This window comes from Alosa sapidissima, chromosome 3 (assembly GCF_018492685.1).
Source record: "Alosa sapidissima isolate fAloSap1 chromosome 3, fAloSap1.pri, whole genome shotgun sequence".
NCBI lineage: Eukaryota > Metazoa > Chordata > Actinopteri > Clupeiformes > Clupeidae > Alosa > Alosa sapidissima.
This window is the reverse complement of record NC_055959.1, coordinates 34,058,899-34,076,131: the sequence shown is the minus strand read 5'-3', so window position 1 is coordinate 34,076,131 and position 17,233 is coordinate 34,058,899. Positions and strand designations below refer to the sequence as shown.

General features: G+C 46.5%; 2 protein-coding genes across 2 annotated transcripts in view; both read left to right on the top strand.

Annotated features, from left to right (window-relative positions):
* si:ch211-180a12.2 overlaps positions 1-10,089 on the top strand; it is a 25,866-nt gene extending 15,777 nt beyond the window's left edge. Inside the window, exons 7-14 of the mRNA XM_042086546.1 lie at positions 1,368-1,433; positions 1,981-2,241; positions 2,794-2,844; positions 3,095-3,352; positions 4,895-5,323; positions 5,794-6,069; positions 7,211-7,555; positions 9,731-10,089. Coding sequence (XP_041942480.1) covers positions 1,368-1,433; positions 1,981-2,241; positions 2,794-2,844; positions 3,095-3,352; positions 4,895-5,323; positions 5,794-6,069; positions 7,211-7,555; positions 9,731-9,741 — 1,697 coding nt within the window. The 3' untranslated portion in view covers positions 9,742-10,089. The remainder of the gene's footprint in view (positions 1-1,367; positions 1,434-1,980; positions 2,242-2,793; positions 2,845-3,094; positions 3,353-4,894; positions 5,324-5,793; positions 6,070-7,210; positions 7,556-9,730) is intronic.
* Positions 10,090-10,460: 371 nt separating this feature from the next.
* Positions 10,461-17,233, top strand: si:ch211-136m16.8 (midasin). The gene is made up of 6 exons (XM_042086531.1): positions 10,461-10,912; positions 11,756-14,980; positions 15,154-15,376; positions 15,654-15,736; positions 16,155-16,249; positions 16,974-17,233. The coding sequence occupies exons 1-6, from the start codon at positions 10,856-10,858 to the stop codon at positions 17,035-17,037; spliced, it is 3,747 nt and encodes a 1,248-aa protein (XP_041942465.1). The 5' UTR covers positions 10,461-10,855; the 3' UTR covers positions 17,038-17,233.

Below are 17,233 nucleotides of genomic sequence, written 5' to 3'. Positions count from 1 at the left end.
CTTTTGATCCTGTGAGGGAAATTTGGTCTCTGCATTTATCTCAATCCATGAATTAGTGAACCACACTCAGCACACAGTGAACACACAGTGAAGTGAAGCACACACTAATCCCGGCGCAGTGAGCTGCCTGCAACAACAGCGGCGCTCGGGGAGCAGTGAGGGGTTAGGTGCCTTGCTCAAGGGCACTTCAGCCGTGCCTACTGGTCGGGGTTCAAACCGGCAACCCTCCGGTTACAAGTCCGAAGCGCAGACCAGTAGGCCACGGCTGCCCCACGGCTGTAGCCCCTCCCCTTTCTGTGGTCCTGTTTGCATATCTGATAACTCCTCATCTCTGTGTCCTCCATCTCACTCCAGCATCTACTCATCTGAAATAGAAAATCTCATAATGGCCAAAGGAGTCCTGGGGGGTCATTCAATAATGCATGAAATAAGTAAAAATAAATTAATGCATAAAATAAATAAAATATAGAAAATATTCATGAATGCATACAATAAATAAAATATCGAAAATATTCAAGGACAATTTCATTTGCTACATTTTGATAAGCACATCATTTGTTCACTGTTTGCCTCAAGCCGTAGATAGAGATACATCTGTACAGCTCTGATCCTGCTAGTCCTGAGCGCCCTCTATTGTAACACCTTTATCGCATAGAGCAGTGTTTCTCAAACTTTTTCAGACGAAGGACCACTTAACCAATAAAAAAGAAACGCACGGACCACCTAGCTAAAAAAGATTAGACCTACTTCAACAGTATATTAGCCTACACAATAGGCCTACTCACTGAACCACCTTGCTTATTGTCTTTGCACTTTGCTTATTGTGTCAGAGGATTCATATGATTTAAACTGGCATATCCTACATAGACAGTGTGACAGAACTGTTTGGATTTACATACAAGTTGGTTCAATATTGCATACAACTCATCTATATTATATTTTACCACGTCTGCTCGCGGACCACTTGGTATAGCTTGCGGACCACCAGTGGTCCCCGGACCACACTTTGAGAAACACTGGCATAGAGTATCTCTGTAATGAGATCGCCCCCTAGTGTTTATATGCTGTAACACCTTTATCGCATAGAGCAGTGTTTCTCTGTAATGAGGGGTGACACCATGGTGGAGGGAATCTTCTGTGGAATCATTTCCTCCAGTTTGTTCATTTTTTCCCCAAGATGAAGCTGCATTGTTCCTTCAACTGCTTTTTGAACTATCATAAACATAAACACCTCTTTTCCCCTCTATTTTCCCCTTCTCTCTCTCTCTCTCTCTCTCTCATTCTCCACCCTGTCCCAACACTTCTCCATTTCATGTGAGTTTGTTTTTAATCTAAAATGTTGTGTTGGTTTCTGTCGTGTGTCCCAGGACCCCATCACTCTGGCCGAGCCTCCCGTGTCTCCCGCGTCTCTCTTGTGTCAGCACCTCCTTACAGTGAGTCAACGCTACTTCACTGGGTCTTGCTCTCTCTCTCTCTCTCTGTCTCGCTCTCTTTCAGCCTCTCTCTCTTTCAGTTTGTCTCTCTATTCACTTCCTTTTTTCTATCCCTTTATTTCTCTCTCTCTCCATCCCTCTCTAACTTTTTCTAATGCTGCACAGTGTTTTGTTAAGTAGCCTCTTTCTCTCTCTCAACACATCTCTCCCTCTCTTTTTATCACTTCCTCTACACCTCCCCTTCCGCACCAACATGTTCTCCTTTCCCCTCTCATCCATGATCTGTCCATCTCATTCTCCCTCTCTCTCTGCAACACTTCTTCCCTCTATTTCTTTTTCATTCTGCCTCTCTCTCTCCCTCCATCTCATTCCCTCCCCCTCTCCTCATCCTCCTCCTTCTCTCTCCCTCCATCTCATTCTTATTCCCTCTCTCTCTCCCCCTCTCCCTCCCTCCCTTCCTCCATCTCTCACTCTCCCCATCCTCCTCTCTCTCTTCCCTCTCTCCATCTCATTCTCATTCCCTCTCTCTCTCTCTCTCCCTCTCTAGGTGGACGTCTGTCTCGCGTCTCAGTGTCCTCCTTCTCTGAGAAGGGTCCTCTGTTGCCCCTAACTGCCCTGGGGTACTACAAAATCTCCACCCAGCAGCCCGTCTACTCATCTTCTGGGGGCAACAAGCAGCTCCTCTCCTCCGTCACCTTCGTCCCCAACCTGTCTGTCCACAAGGGGGCAGTGTTCAAGTGCCAGGTCTCCTACAGGGGCAAAGACAAAGTGGTGGTGGAGAGGGTCTCCAACAAGTTCACGGTGCTCGGTACGTTTCAGTTTTGACAAGTTCACGGTGCTCGGTAGGTTTCAGTATTGACAAGTTCACGGTGCTCGGTACGTTTGAGTATTGACAAGTTCACGGTGCTCGGTACGTTTGAGTATTGACAAGTTCACGGTGCTCGGTACGTTTCAGTATTGACAAATTCACTGTGCTCGGTATTTTTTAGTTTTGACAAATTCAGAGTGCTCGGTATGTTTTAGTTTTGACAAATTCACAGTGCTCGGTACGTTTCAGTTTTGACAAATTCAGAGTGTGCTCTATATGTTTCATTATTTTATTAATATTTAATAGTCCTGGTACGATTCAGTATTGACAAGGTGCTCGGTACATTTCAGTATTTCATGTATATTTGAGTCCTTTATTCAGTTTACAGTGCTCGGTACATTTCAACCGTTTAGCACAAGATCCTGGGCCCTAGTCCTGAGGGGCCCCCATTGTTCAACGTAATATTTAATGGTGAAACACACTCATCTCCTTCAGCGTATTTGAAAGAAGTGATAGCCTTATATGATCTTCTCATCTTTCTGTTTCTCTCAGCTGCTCCAGAAGTGTCCGAGATTAAGTTGTCTGACATCAGTGAGAATACAGGTACTACCCAGTAACAATAAAAGTTGTTGAAAAAGTCTTCACACACACAAATGAATAAACAAACAGAGGAGTGAATGAATAGAGAAAAAAATTGAGGAATAAATAAATAAATAAGCCCTTCCTCACAGACAGCAACACAAAGAATTGACATGTTTTCAAATCACACCTTCAAATTGACATTACTGAGGGATTTTGCTATATTTATTTAATATAAATTTATTCCAGTTTCTTCTCTGGTTCCGCGCTGCAGACACCACCATGCTGACGGTGCAGGCCTCCCGGTTCCACCCTGACATCATCACGTTCCGCTGGTTCTGCGAGGGCGGGGAGCTGTGCCCGGTGGCGGTGGCCCCAGCGCTGGCGGCGCCACGACCCGATGCAGAGGGCTACTTCTCGGCCATGAGCCAGTGCCGACTGCCCCGGGCCGAGCTGGAGAGGGGAGGGACCAGGGTGTGGGTCACCGTGCACCACACGGCCCTCAAACAGCCAATCACACGTGAGACCAGAGGTGAGGACAGGAAGTGTGTGTGTGTGTGTGTGTGTGTGTGTGTGTGTGTGTGTGGTGGGGGGGTAAATAACAACAGGGGAACAAGAGAAGAGAGGAAAGGACAATGGAATCTGCCCAGAGAAGTAAGAATAAAACAACATAGCATAAGAGGGAATCAGATTGTCACACCCAAAAGTATGAAATAAGTGAAATATATATATAGTCAATCAGACAAGGACAAATATGATTAGTCACTTCTGGACAAATAAGTGGGAGATTGAATATTATCTGTTGAAACTATTTGTCTATGTATTTGTAAATGCCGTGTCCTAAGACAGGCCGGCGGGCAGCCAACAGAGTGACAGACCTTCTCATCCACCTCAGGGTAATCTTAAGCTTTCCAATGATATTAACGCCAAGTTGCTGTGATAAATGGTTCGCGAGAACATTTAAATGTGACATTAATCCAAAAATATGAAGAAAAAAAATAATGAAACCACATGCAAATATTATCACATCATACTTTCCCAGATATGGGTAGCCCAAACTGTCCTGAAAAAGGAAGACATAGCATGTATAGATGGCCATTACAATGACCAAGATAACTATCTTGTCTTAGATTAACTAGCTGAACAATACCACTGACAACTTCTGCATAATTTCATGGTGTACACTTTTTTTGACTATATCAGAAGTGAAACTCAGCAAATATGCTTTGTGGTTGGGAACTTATTGCAGTATCATCATAACTATGGCTTAGACTACAGTACAAATATTTTCCTCCATAGATAAAAAATAACCTCTGAATTGTGTTACAAACTGCACCAGATTGATGGATTTAACTAGCCTGGGTGCCATTCCGCACTTAGTCCCGCCCCTCGGGAAGTTCGGTCTGGCATTGCTCCATTGTGGTGGAAGTATGCTCGCCCTAAATCGTGGTGACCAATCAAATCAGGCTTTACGATGATGGACAGGTGAGCAACAGCGCCTGGTCTATCACGTCATCTGAGCACGCTTAGATTAGACTTATGTTTGAAACAAAAACGCTGTGGCTAGAAGGATACATGGCTTTTAAGACATGGCTTTTTCCTTTGGGACCCTAATGTTAATTTAACTCTGGGACCCTGATTCCAACACTAAGAACCACTGATGATATGAAATGGGAGATTTGTTTTGCTGTACAGTAATGATGCTGAATGAGCCACCAAATCTTAATCCAAGGTTTTTTTAAAAGTTGGCAGCTCTGTTAGGGTAGAGTAGGGAGTAGGGGCAGTAGAACTCCTCAGCCACATCAGGGTAGAGAGGGAGTGGGGCAGTAGAACTCCTCAGCCACCTCAGGGTAGAGAGGTAGGGGCAGTAGAACTCCTCAGCCACCTCAGAGTAGAGAGGGAGTAGGGGCAGTAGAACTCTCAGCCACCTCAGGGTAGAGAGGGAGTGGGGCAGTAGAACTCCTCAGCCACCTCAGGGTAGAGAGGGAGTGGGGGCAGTAGAACTCTCAGCCACCTCAGGGTAGAGAGGGAGTCAGGGGCAGCAGAGGTGATTTTATGACTTCCTGTTTCCTAGGGTACATAAAGAAGCCCAGTGTGTCAGAAATTACCTCAGCCAATCACAACGGAGCACTGACGTTCAGCTGTGAGGTCACCGGGTTCTACCCACCCGATGTGTGTGTCACCTGGCTGCAGCTGAAGAAGACGAAGCAGACAAAGACAACGCAACGCAGGCACCATAAACACCCAGGCGACCACGACGACGACGACGATGATGATGACGATGATGATGATTATGAGGATGAAGACAGAGTGGAGGTCACGGAGGGGATGCAGGTCTGGGGTCCGCTGCTCACAGAGCCCAGAACGTACCGGGCCACGGCCGTGCTGCGAGAGCCAGGGTCAGAGGTCAAGGGGGCGGAGCCTGTGGATGCGGTCATGTGTCGGGTCGACCACTGCTCCCTACAGGCACCTGTGGAGAGACTGTGGAGGAGAGTGCATGCCGGTAAACAAAAACAACAACAACAACAACAACACACACACACACTGTGTTCACAGCCCCCAAAATGGTTCCTCACAAACTATCAACATGAACAAACCTCCACAAGCTGAAGAAATTGTCTTTAATTCAGTCCTTCAGAAATGGATTACTATTGCTGCACATACAAAAACCAAAAAGCAACAGCCTGTTTTCGTTCATTCTATGCTATTATAAATGTTCTCGCTCTCTCTTTTAATTTTTTAGATAGATAGATTCTCTCTCTCCTACATCACACCTTTTCCATTTCATCTGTCTTTCTTTCTTTTTCTCTCTGACTTCTGTCTTTCACAAAGTCAAATTCATGACAAAAAAGGCATTTCTCTTACCAAAGCCATCATACAAAAGACTGCATGGAACAAGCCTTGTAATATGTCTATATGTAGACTTCCATAGATTAAATCTCTCTCTCTCTCTTTCTCTGTCTCATCCTTCAGTCCCTCCTGTCATCCCTTCATCTCTGACGGTGCACTGGACAGGGGATGGCATTGGGGTGTTCTCCCTGCTGCTGAGAGGTGGCAGTGCGTGCACTACGCTCCTGTGGGCAGCAGGAGGCGCCACCATGTCCTCACTGCACTCCCGAGAGAGCGAGGCCACCGCCGGCGACGGCAGCAGGGAGCTGACCAGCACCTGCGCTGTCCTCCGGTTGTCTGGGCAGCCGAGTCAGGGCAGGGGGACAAGCGTCCACAGTCACACCAACGGACACGCACACAGTAAGCAACTCCCTTACTCTCCCATCTCACACGCAACACCAACGAACACACACACACACACAGTAAACAACTCCCTTACTCTAACACTCAACACCAACGAACACACACACACACAGTAAACAACTCCCTTACTCTAACACTCAACACCAACGAACACACACACACACAGTAAACAGCTCCCTCACTGTCACACTCAACACCAAGTCGTCTGTAAGCCTACCATTTCCTGGAAGGCACTCTGGACAGGAAGCCCCTGTGCAGGGGTGTCAAACTCATATTAGGTAGTGGGCCAGAGTTGTTGGAATGAGACCTCGTGGGGGCCATCATTGTCATGGTCATTATCATTTTGCTGCATGGGTATCAGAGTGCTGTTTGATTATATCACTTATGAGCAAACAAGTACACAATGCACTGCTGTCATATACTGCTCTTTCTCTCTTGAACATGCCCTACTTCCATGTTAGCTTTTCTGCTTCTTCCTTCCTGAGGATGGTTTGTAGTGCTTTAATCAATTTACCATATCATAGAGATATTGCTTATAACACATTGTTGAAGACAACTGGATCTTTTCTACAAATTTTTCCTTCCTACCCAAAACATCTGGGGGGCCGTATGAAACCTGCTGGCGGTCCTGATCTGTCCCCTGGGCCTTATGTTTGACACCCCTGCCCTATAGTAAAAAATCAACTTAATTTGAAATTATATAATATCCCTTACAGAAATTTCAGGTTTCTGGCGAAGTTGGCGCAAATTTGCGGCAAGGTCATATTTTCACATGCAAATTAGCCGTGCCTACTGGTCGGGGTTCGAACCGGCAACCCTCCGGTTACAAGTCCGAAGCGCTAACCAGTGACCACGGCTGCCCCTAAATGATGTGGTCTCTGATGTAGTCTGATGTGGTCTGATGTAGTCTCTGATGTGGTCTCTGATGTAGTCTGATGTAGTCTGCAATGTAGTCTCTGATGTAGTCTGATGTAGTCTGCAATGTAGTCTCTGATGTAGTCTCTGATGTAGTCTGCAATGTAGTCTCTGATGTAGTCTGATGTAGTCTGCAATGTAGTCTCTGATGTGGTCTCTGATGTGGTCTCTGATGTAGTCTGATGTAGTCTCTGATGTAGTCTGATGTGGTCTCTCTCCACAGAGCCAAAGCCAATGTCGGCCATGTTGGAGTGTGAAGCAGAGGTGGCCTTCATCGATGAGGAGGAAGACGATGGTGTGAGGAGGCCTCAGAGAGCACTGGCGGAGACGAAGAGCAACAGGGAGAGCACGGAAGAGAGAAGAAGAGAGGAGAGAGAGGGGGAGACGGAGGTGAGAAGTGAAGAGAGAGAGGGGGAGACGGAGGTGAGAAGTGAAGAGAGAGAGGGGGAGACGCGGCTGGATCCTGCCTCCATCAACACAGTGAGACTGGGGGAGGGAGAAGCACTCCGAGTCAGTGTGGAGATCACACACCCTGCTCTTAACGCACCAGTTTACCGCACATGGACAGGTAACACACACACATACACACACACACACACACACACACATACACATACACCCTGCTCTCAACGCACCAGTTTACCGCACATGGACAGGTAACACACACACACACACACACACACACACACACACACACATACACCCTGCTCTCAACGCACCAGTTTACCGCACATGGACAGGTAACACACACACACACACACCCTGCTCTTAACGCACCAGTTTACCGCACATGGACAGGTAACACACACACACACACACACACACACACACACACACCCTGCTCTTAACGCACCAGTTTACCGCACATGGACAGGTAACACACACACACCCTGCTCTCAACGCACCAGTTTACTGCACATGGGCAGGTAACACACACACATACACACACACACCCTGCTCTTAACGCACCAGTTTACCGCACATGGACAGGTAACACACACACACACACACACACACACACACACACACACACACACCCTGCTCTCAACGCACCAGTTTACCGCACATGGACAGGTAACACACACACACACACACACACACACGCAACCATGCAAGCACACACACACACACACGCAACCATGCACACACGAGCGAGCGCACACATACACACACACACTTGATTTCTTTTTTTGAATCTGCCAATCAAATTTCTTACAGAAAGGATTCAAATATTCTCAGAGATAACACAGCTTTGACATTCAAGGGTACATAAAGCATCGCTTACGCCACACAGCAAGGCTGCCTATCACACACACACACACACACACACACACACACAAAAGGGTACATAAAGCATCGCTTACGCCACACAGCAAGGCTGCCTATCACACACACACACACACACACACACACACACACACACAAAAGGGTACATAAAGCATCACTTACGCCACACAGCAAGGCTGCCTATCACAGCTGAGATGGAGCAGAATTTTGCCAGCTGTTTAGACTTTCCTTTTGGTAGCCCTGCCAGTCTTAGTCTACTAACAGTCAGTTTGTGGACATGTCCCAGGCAGCCAAATATCAATGCCACAAACTTACATGCATAGCCTAGGTCACTGATCTTTGCAGGGAGGGGTTGGTATTTAGTCATTTTTTCCATATGCAGACCATAAACACAACCTATTTCCAGGACTAGCACCTCCTTTCTATCTGTATCTACGAGCACAACATCAGAAGTGTTAGGGATGTTACAAAACACATCATCAGAGCTGTTGAACCAGTCTGGTATTACACGTGAGTGTTTATACATTTTTTGGAAATATATCTTGAACAGAACTGGCAATGAGATCAACAATACGGTCATGGCGTGTTGTGTGGCCTTTGTACATATTACAACCATTTACAATATGAGCAACTGATTCAACGTGATCAGAGTTAGAATGCATTATACAGTGTGGATAGTGATTTTCAGGGTACCATATAATGCTGGTTGTATCTGGTTGGTAGCACCTGTAGTCTGGCCTTAACAGTGGTGTCCAGGGACCCATAATGCTGGTTATGTGGTTGGTAGCACCTGTAGTCTGGCCTTAACAGTGATGTCCAGGGGCCCATAATGCTGGTTATCTGGTTGGTAGCACCTGTAGCCTTAACAGTGAAGCAGAGACTGTCCTCCCCTATTGCAGCCTTTCTGTATGAGAGGTAGAGTGGTCAGCAAAGCACACACACAGGAGCGAGTTGCACACACACATACACACACACACACACACACACACAAGCATGCACGCACAAGCATGCACACACTTATGCACACACACACACACACACACACACACACCACCTTCTTCACACTAGTGTACAAGACAAGGACCTGGGCACACATGTACCCACCCATGCATTCACCAACACCACACACACACACACACACACTGATTGATTAAATAGCATATCACACAGGGTGTTCTGTTGTGATTCCTTGTGACAGATCCTAAGGGGACAGTACACAAAGGACTAGCTCATTCAGCTACGCCACACAGTCATGTCAATTCCCAGAAAAATAGCAGACAGCATTAACCAAGAAAGAATTGGCACTGCTCAAAGCATGGCACTTTTTCAACTTACCTTGTGCAACAACAACAAAATCAAATTAGTACTTTACTAAATAGCAGCTTATCAAAGCTGCTTTAGAAGCAGACTGTGTTTCCCTGCCTCTCATTCTGGTTATATTGTTCCCTCTACATAGCTCAAGAATGATGCACAACTAGGACTGTTCTGGTGCAGAAGACTTACCTTCAGCTTGATCGCCCAAACATCCCACTTCAGGACACGTGCCTTATGTAGAGGCTCTTTAACTCAATCAAAACTATTTCATGTCATATTTATTTTGTATTACAGTCTATCTATTTAAAAGGACTCAATCTCCCTCTCTAACTTTTGTGACTAATGCAACTTTGTACTGTTCATTAGTAAAGATTATTTTGTCAAATAAATATGATTGTGTGTATGCTTGAGTCTGTGCGAATTAAAGTTGATTTAACAATTTGCGATAAATACCCTCCCTTCTGTATAAATAAACAATAAGCCATTGTATGGCTTCCGCTGCGGCTGAAAGCTTGCCTTCGATTCTTGTGTGCGTGTGAACTTGTTTTTTCCTCGGCTGACGCGTAGACCAAATTAGCTTGTCTTTTCACTCCAACTGCACTCAATGCACAAACAATCAACCCCATTCAGACCTCGATTTAGCATATCGGATAGAGTTTGCATGACATGTAGCGTTACCTATCTTACTGTATATAAAATATCAGATTGCGTCAGGATAGCGACTCTTTTCCTCTTGTCGTCTTTTCAACATCAAGAAGTTGGCTACCCAAACGAAGAGTCAAGTAACACAACTATGAGAAGTTGATGCAAAGGGATATCATTGGACAATTTTGAGAAGTGAAAACCGAGAAGACGCCAGCACAGGTAACTGCTTTCAAAAGCGACTGTAACCCATTGCAAGTTGCCCAGGTTACTCAATTCGTATTAGACCTGAACATGACGATCGTCACGCTGCTTTTTTGTTGGCTGGGGTTTACACATTGCCTCGGTGAACCACACAGGCCTATGTCTGTTCCTCTTTAAAAACCGGACATATCAACATCAGGAACTAGACTGCAAAGTATCAGCTGCAGTTTTTCACGACACATAATGATGTTATGACTACACTCTTGATTGTAAGTGCGCACGGATCAGACTGATTAAACGGGTGAACTAGGGCTCCCTGGGTTGCAGTCATCTACAGCCTAATTTCTAGTAGCCTAGCGCGGGCATGTAACATATTCGAACACTTTTTAAACTTCTAAGAGAACCAAGATTCAAGTCAGCTATGGACCCTGATGAAAGTGTCCTTTCCCGTTTTGGACGGACGTTCTGGGCTGCCTTGGTGAGTGTTTTTATTCCTAATGAACACAGAGGAGATATTCTGTCACTTAACACTTAACGAGATATTCTGTCATGTGTATCTGTCATTCTGTCATTCTGCTACTATCATATATTATTCTGGTATACTATCATCTGTATACTATACTGACACAAAAATGTGTAGTAGGCTATACAAAGGCCTTGCAGGCCTGTACATTTTTTTGTTGTAGGCAGTAATCCAAGCACAATGTGATGTTACAGTAGACAACGCATTCACAAGCCACTAAGCATATGAAGTTGTTTTGCTGTAAGGAAGTGGTGTTATCAGTCATGTATTGTATCATTAGTCATACCACTAAACCTTTTCTTCCGTCCAATATATGTAAAGGTGCCTCTAATGGCATTGTGTGTCTTTGTTTAATGTTCAATTAAGCTGGTGAATGACAGTGTTTTTATGAACTTCATTAAAATGACTTCTCTTTCTCATTATGTCTTTCCACCCCCTCTTCCTTAACACACACACACACACACACACACACACACACACACACACACACTCATTACACACACACACACACACACACACACACACACTCATTACACACACACACACACACACACACACACACACACACACGCACACACACACACACACGCGCACACACACACACACACGCGCACACACACACACACACGTGCACACACACACACACACACGTGCACACACACACACACACGCACGCACGCACGCACGCACGCACACACACACACACACACTCATTACACACACACACACACACACACACACACACACACACACACACACACACACACACACACACACACACTCATTACACACCCTCAGGCCTACATCACAGTCTCGGTGGTCAGATTTCTGAGAACAGAACCTGACCCAGCGGGCCAGGACGGCCAACCCAGACAAGATGAGGAAGATGATGTTTCTAGTGAGACGGCCGACCAGAAGTGCAGGGAGGAGCCCCCAAAGAGCGACTTGACCAGGACGGACACGGCTGTGCCCTGCCGCCTACCCACAGTTCCGTGGGAGAAGTGTGAAGTCGTCACAGATCATCGCCATGACAGGGAAACAAATGTTTACAGTGTTCAGTATTCCAGAGTTAAAGGTGGAGAGTCTGGCCCGGAGGGTGATGAACCAGAGCGAAAGAGTTTTGATGTGAAAGATCATTTGAAGCCAGACCTTACTGCTGAGGGTGAGGAGGAGGAGGAGACGCAAGTCCAGGATTCCAGTGTCCGTGAGGACCGTTGCAGAGAGACCATGGACATCCCCATAAGCCACACAGAGCATGTTAGGGACCATGGTGACGAGGCTGGCACACTGGCTCCAGAGGAGCATGATGCTTTGAGAACCAAACTCGACGGTTTAGAGATGAGTGACGACTCCGCTGCAGGGAATTCTGGGATTGCAGTAAGAAGTGAGCTCTGTGGCTCAGGTGAAGTTGACGGTGAGGTCAGAGGTCAGAAAGACTCACAGGAAGAGGAAGTGATGGATCAGGAAGTGGATCGTGGAGATGACCCAGAAGCAGAAGCTCCACAGTCCAGTGCCATCCACGCAGAACAAGGCGAGACAGTGGCCAGCGTCCTCCTCACTGAGCAAAGAGCCCCCGAGTCACATGCCAGCCTTGCCAGCCAGGAGGAGACAGCGCCCGATGCTGCCCATCAAGACCATGACGCACCACTGTCCCTCACCACGCACACAGACCAAGAAGAGGAAATCCACGCACTGACTCACAGACTGGTGGAGGCGGTAGTGGCGTCATCAGTTGAATGTGTAAATAATGAATTAAAAACGCAGGATCGCCTGGAGGAAGTGCATGATGAGAGTCATGCACAGGTATCAGTGGCCAGCCTCACCTGTCCAGACCAGGTGGACAGCGCACACGACCTGAGGGGACAACAGGAGCCGACTTCAAATCAACCTGTTGAACCACTGACTATATGGTATGACGGAGAGGCAGGGCAAGATACTGAAGCTGTACATTCATCTGGAAATGAAGAGCGCAAACGTGGGCCGCAGGGAGAAGGAGAGAGATCAAGAGGCGAAAGGATTGATGAGCCTGCTGATGATCAACTTTCATGGGAGAACACGGAGGAGTCAGGGGAGGAAGTAGATGATGACGATGACAAACAACGTGAAGAAGACGACAAAGGGAGAGAGGGCCAAAAAGCTGAGGACTTGGTGGAGGTGCTAGAACAGGAACAGGAAGTAGAATTGCAGTTACAAGGCCAAGTCACAGAGTGTCATGACAGTGATGAGCATCTGTGTGGAAAAGTGAAAGACTTTGTGAAGGAAGAGATGATGGTGCTGGAATCAGTTTGTGAAGAAGATGCCACAGCAGAAGTCAGTGATAACAAAGAGCTGTGTGAAGGAGTGGAGCACATTAGCTCTGAGGAAGACTATGGAGACAGAGAGATGAAGGAGCACAGCAGGAATGACAACGCAGCTGCAATGTTACAGGATTTACCAACAGCAGCTGGACCGGTTACTGTGACGGACACAACACACACCATTTCAGAGGTGATCAAAGAGGACCTACTGCTAGTTAGACAAAGTGCACAGGAAATGAACGCAAACCCACAGGAAATGATGGATGTTGACAGTGAGGTCACAGATATTACCCTGGACGCTGGTGCAGAGGAACTGAGAGGACAAAAAGCAGAACCACTGAAGGAGGAGAGGGTGGGAGGAGAAGAGGAGGAAGAAGAAGAAGAAGAAGAAGAAGGAGGAGGAGGAGGAGGAGGAGGAGGAGGAGGAGGGGAAGAAGAGGAAAGAGATGAGTTTGAAGGTTTGAGACCCACAGAGGAATCAGAGGATGAAGGAGTCTCCATTGACCCCGAGGACACTGATGTCCAGGAGGCACATGAAGGATGGCACTCTGAGGAAGGTGAAACCGATTTCACTGATGACTTCACATCGCCTGTCACAGAGGCCAGTGATGCCTTATTGTATGAGGCAGAGTTGGAGCTCATTGAGACCGGGACAGATGCTTCACTCCTGAGGGAAGACGCAGACTCGACTTCCACAGAGGCAGACCTAACCAGCGGACCCAAACACACAGGGTTGGACACACCCTGGGAATCACAACTGGCACTGCAGGAATCTGAAATAGCTGCAGGATCAGGTTACACAGAGAATGGCCACGCATCAGACATCCTTAGAAATACTCATGATGACAATGTTATGGCTGACACTGAGTTTGTGCCATGTGGTGCGCCTGAAGAGATGACTCTTATGGACATGTCTGTATCAAATCCAGTGTCTGAATCAATACATAGACAGCAAGAGGAAGCAGAACTTAAAATAAAGATGCAATTATCTAAGGAATCAAAATCATTGGATGAGGGGAGTGAATTAGAGCTCAAGGGGTCGACCACAGCAACACTCACAGACTTGTCAGTTGAAGAGGAATTGATGGAGTCAGATGTTATATTTACGGCAGAGGCTGAGACGGATGAAAACCCAGAGCTATCTGAGGGCCCCATGGACCCAAAAGCACCACCAGAGAGCATCATCCCAGAGTCTGAGAGAGAATTTGGAGAAGAATCAGTTCACACTGGCAGAACTCAAGTGCAGGAGTTGTGTAGAACAGGATCCATGAGTAGCGATGAGGACAACGAACACAGAGAAACTCAGGAAGAATTAAGAGCTTCAGAAAGTAACCTGGTAGAAAACAAAAGCGAACTGCTAGAAGACAAGGCAGGAAATGAATCTGCACCAGTGGCGGAGTGCCAAACAGATATGAATGAAGAAGCTGAGTTGGAAGACACAGTGCCAGGAGAACGGGATGGAATCACAGCAGCAGGACCAGATGACATGGAGGAAGACTTGCAAAAGGCTTTATCAGAAGACATGGCAGGACTAAATGAAGAACCAGATGTTGAAGACATGGCAGGACAAAATGAAAAACCAGATGTTGAAGACATGGCAACCATAGAGGTGAGGGATGGAGAGGCGACACACCTGGATGACAGGTTGCTGAAGAGAAAGCTGGAGCGTGCTGGAGCAGAGGAAGAGGCGCTAGAAGATGAGCCAGACGTCACAGCAGGGCCAAAGGTAAATAGCCTGCTTTTCACACTCTCTTCAGTTCAATTCTGAAGTAGTAATAGTTGTTGTATTTAAACTAGAGCTTTGTAAATTGCATTGATTTCAAATGGAAATATGTTTATTTACGTCATCAGTAGACACAGTGTTGTTTGCACCCTTAATCTCCTCTTTCCTGGGTCCAGCGGTCCTCTTTGGACTTCTCTGTCCAGAAGTCTCGCATCGCAGTGAAGAACCCTCTGGTCCGCCCTCCCAAAGACCCACGCAGCCTCCTGAATCTGGCCTCTCTGCAGCCCACCCCCAGGGCCCGTCCTCGGCAGGACGCCCTCCCTGGTGACCCCAACAGAAAGCCTCCCGCACGCGGGGTGCCCCCGGGAGGGGCTGGGGTCATGGGTGTCAAGCTGCCTGGTGAGTGAAAGCAAAATTAAAGAACAAACACATTTGCACATGTTTACAAGACTCATACATACACACACACACACACACACACAAACAAACAAACACACACACAAACAAACCCACACACACACACACACACACACACACATACACACAAACACACACTCAATAGGGTGTTCTTTTGGCTTGTTCCTTGTGTTTATAAAGAGATTCCATGTAGGCCCCAGTGGTTGTTAGTAGATGGCCAGATGATTGACATGGCATGTTTCCACTGCTGCCCCTCCAGGGTTAGGAGCTGGGTTTCCTGTGTTGAGAAAAACCAACAGAGAGCCGAAAGAGGAAGAGAGGGCCCAAAGCTCACTATCACAGGTACTAATTTCAGCCATCATATTTACCATACTCATGTGTGATGCTTTGACACAGAGCAAGCTGTCTTGAGCTGTCTGCAGTGGTAGCACACTAAATGGGGCACAAAGAGCAAAGTCAGTTATGAGCGAAGAGCCAGGTGCATGTGACTGAAGCTGTCTTGTGGCTGATTGGAGCATTGACATAACCCACCAGCATTTGCGCTCAGGATCTGGGTAATGCTATTAATAGCAAATAGATTTAGCCTAGTTATTAAATTAACATTGATTTTAGACTTTACACTTTGCACTTTGTCCCTCATTTAAACTAGGAGCCACATTATGGTTTGTTTTCAACGTCTTAAAGCTCAGTGTCTGTTAATGTGGCTGCTCCTCTCTCTCTCTCTCTCTCTCTCTCTCTCTCTCTCTCTCTCTCTCGGCAGAAATCTGACTCAGAACAGAAACAGACAGAGGATGCGGCAGAGGAGGGGCAGACCAAAAGCAAACCCAAGTGGACGCCACCAAAGCATGCCATAGGGTACGCCAACACAGGACTTTTCTGTCAGTTTCATCCTATCATATGCAGCGTGCATCTCTTTTAGTGCCTGCAGCTGAATGTTTGAGTGTACTGTGCCTGTCACAATGCAGGTTGCATACAGATTGTTATCTGCTATTTGGTTATTATGGCTGATTTTATGGGCTTGACTGCACACATTGGTACTCACAAAGATGAACTGAAACTGACAAATCATGCCGTACAGTATATACCGGTACTTGCCTTTGCAAAAGATACTTGACTTCAGCAGTGGACAAAGGTATTTGGATGCTTGCCACAGGGACTTCAATGGCACCCCCATTGGGCTTTGCCATATCAATACATATTGAGTTAGAATGGGATATCATTGAAGTTCCTGTGGGTGTAATGGGGTGGTGGTAGCGTAGTGTTTAAGGAGCTGGGCTAGCATGCAGTAGCCTGAAAAGTTGTGGGTGCAAGTCCCGACTTCCACCATTGTGCCCTTGTGCAAAGCATCCAAAGCCCAGGTTGTTCAGGGTGCAATGCCCTTGTAATATAATGTAAGTCGCTTTGGATAAAAGTGTCTGCTAAATGAATGAAGGTAGGCCTGAATGTAATGGAATGGCAGGCATCCCAATACGTTTGTCCTTTTATAGTGTATGTGTGATAGACTGTATACAGTCTATGGTACGTGTGATGTGCCCTGTGAAGTCCTGCCAGCCTGTTTACAGTCTATTCTTGTTTGCAGGATGGGGACGCCTTTCATGATGGCTGAATTGAAGGGAAAACTGAGGAAGTCCCCCGAAAAATAAGAGAATGACCTGTGGCCAGAACTGATGAAGTTTAACTGCATGTCAGTTTGTTGTTGAGTGCTGGCAAGCTATTTCTTAATCAGTTACTTTGTGATGGGTCATGCCTTCTTTTCATGACTTGAATAAATCATAAATGCCAATGTAACTTTACTTTACTAGTGTTAAATAAATAAATAAATAAATGAAAAAATTGGAA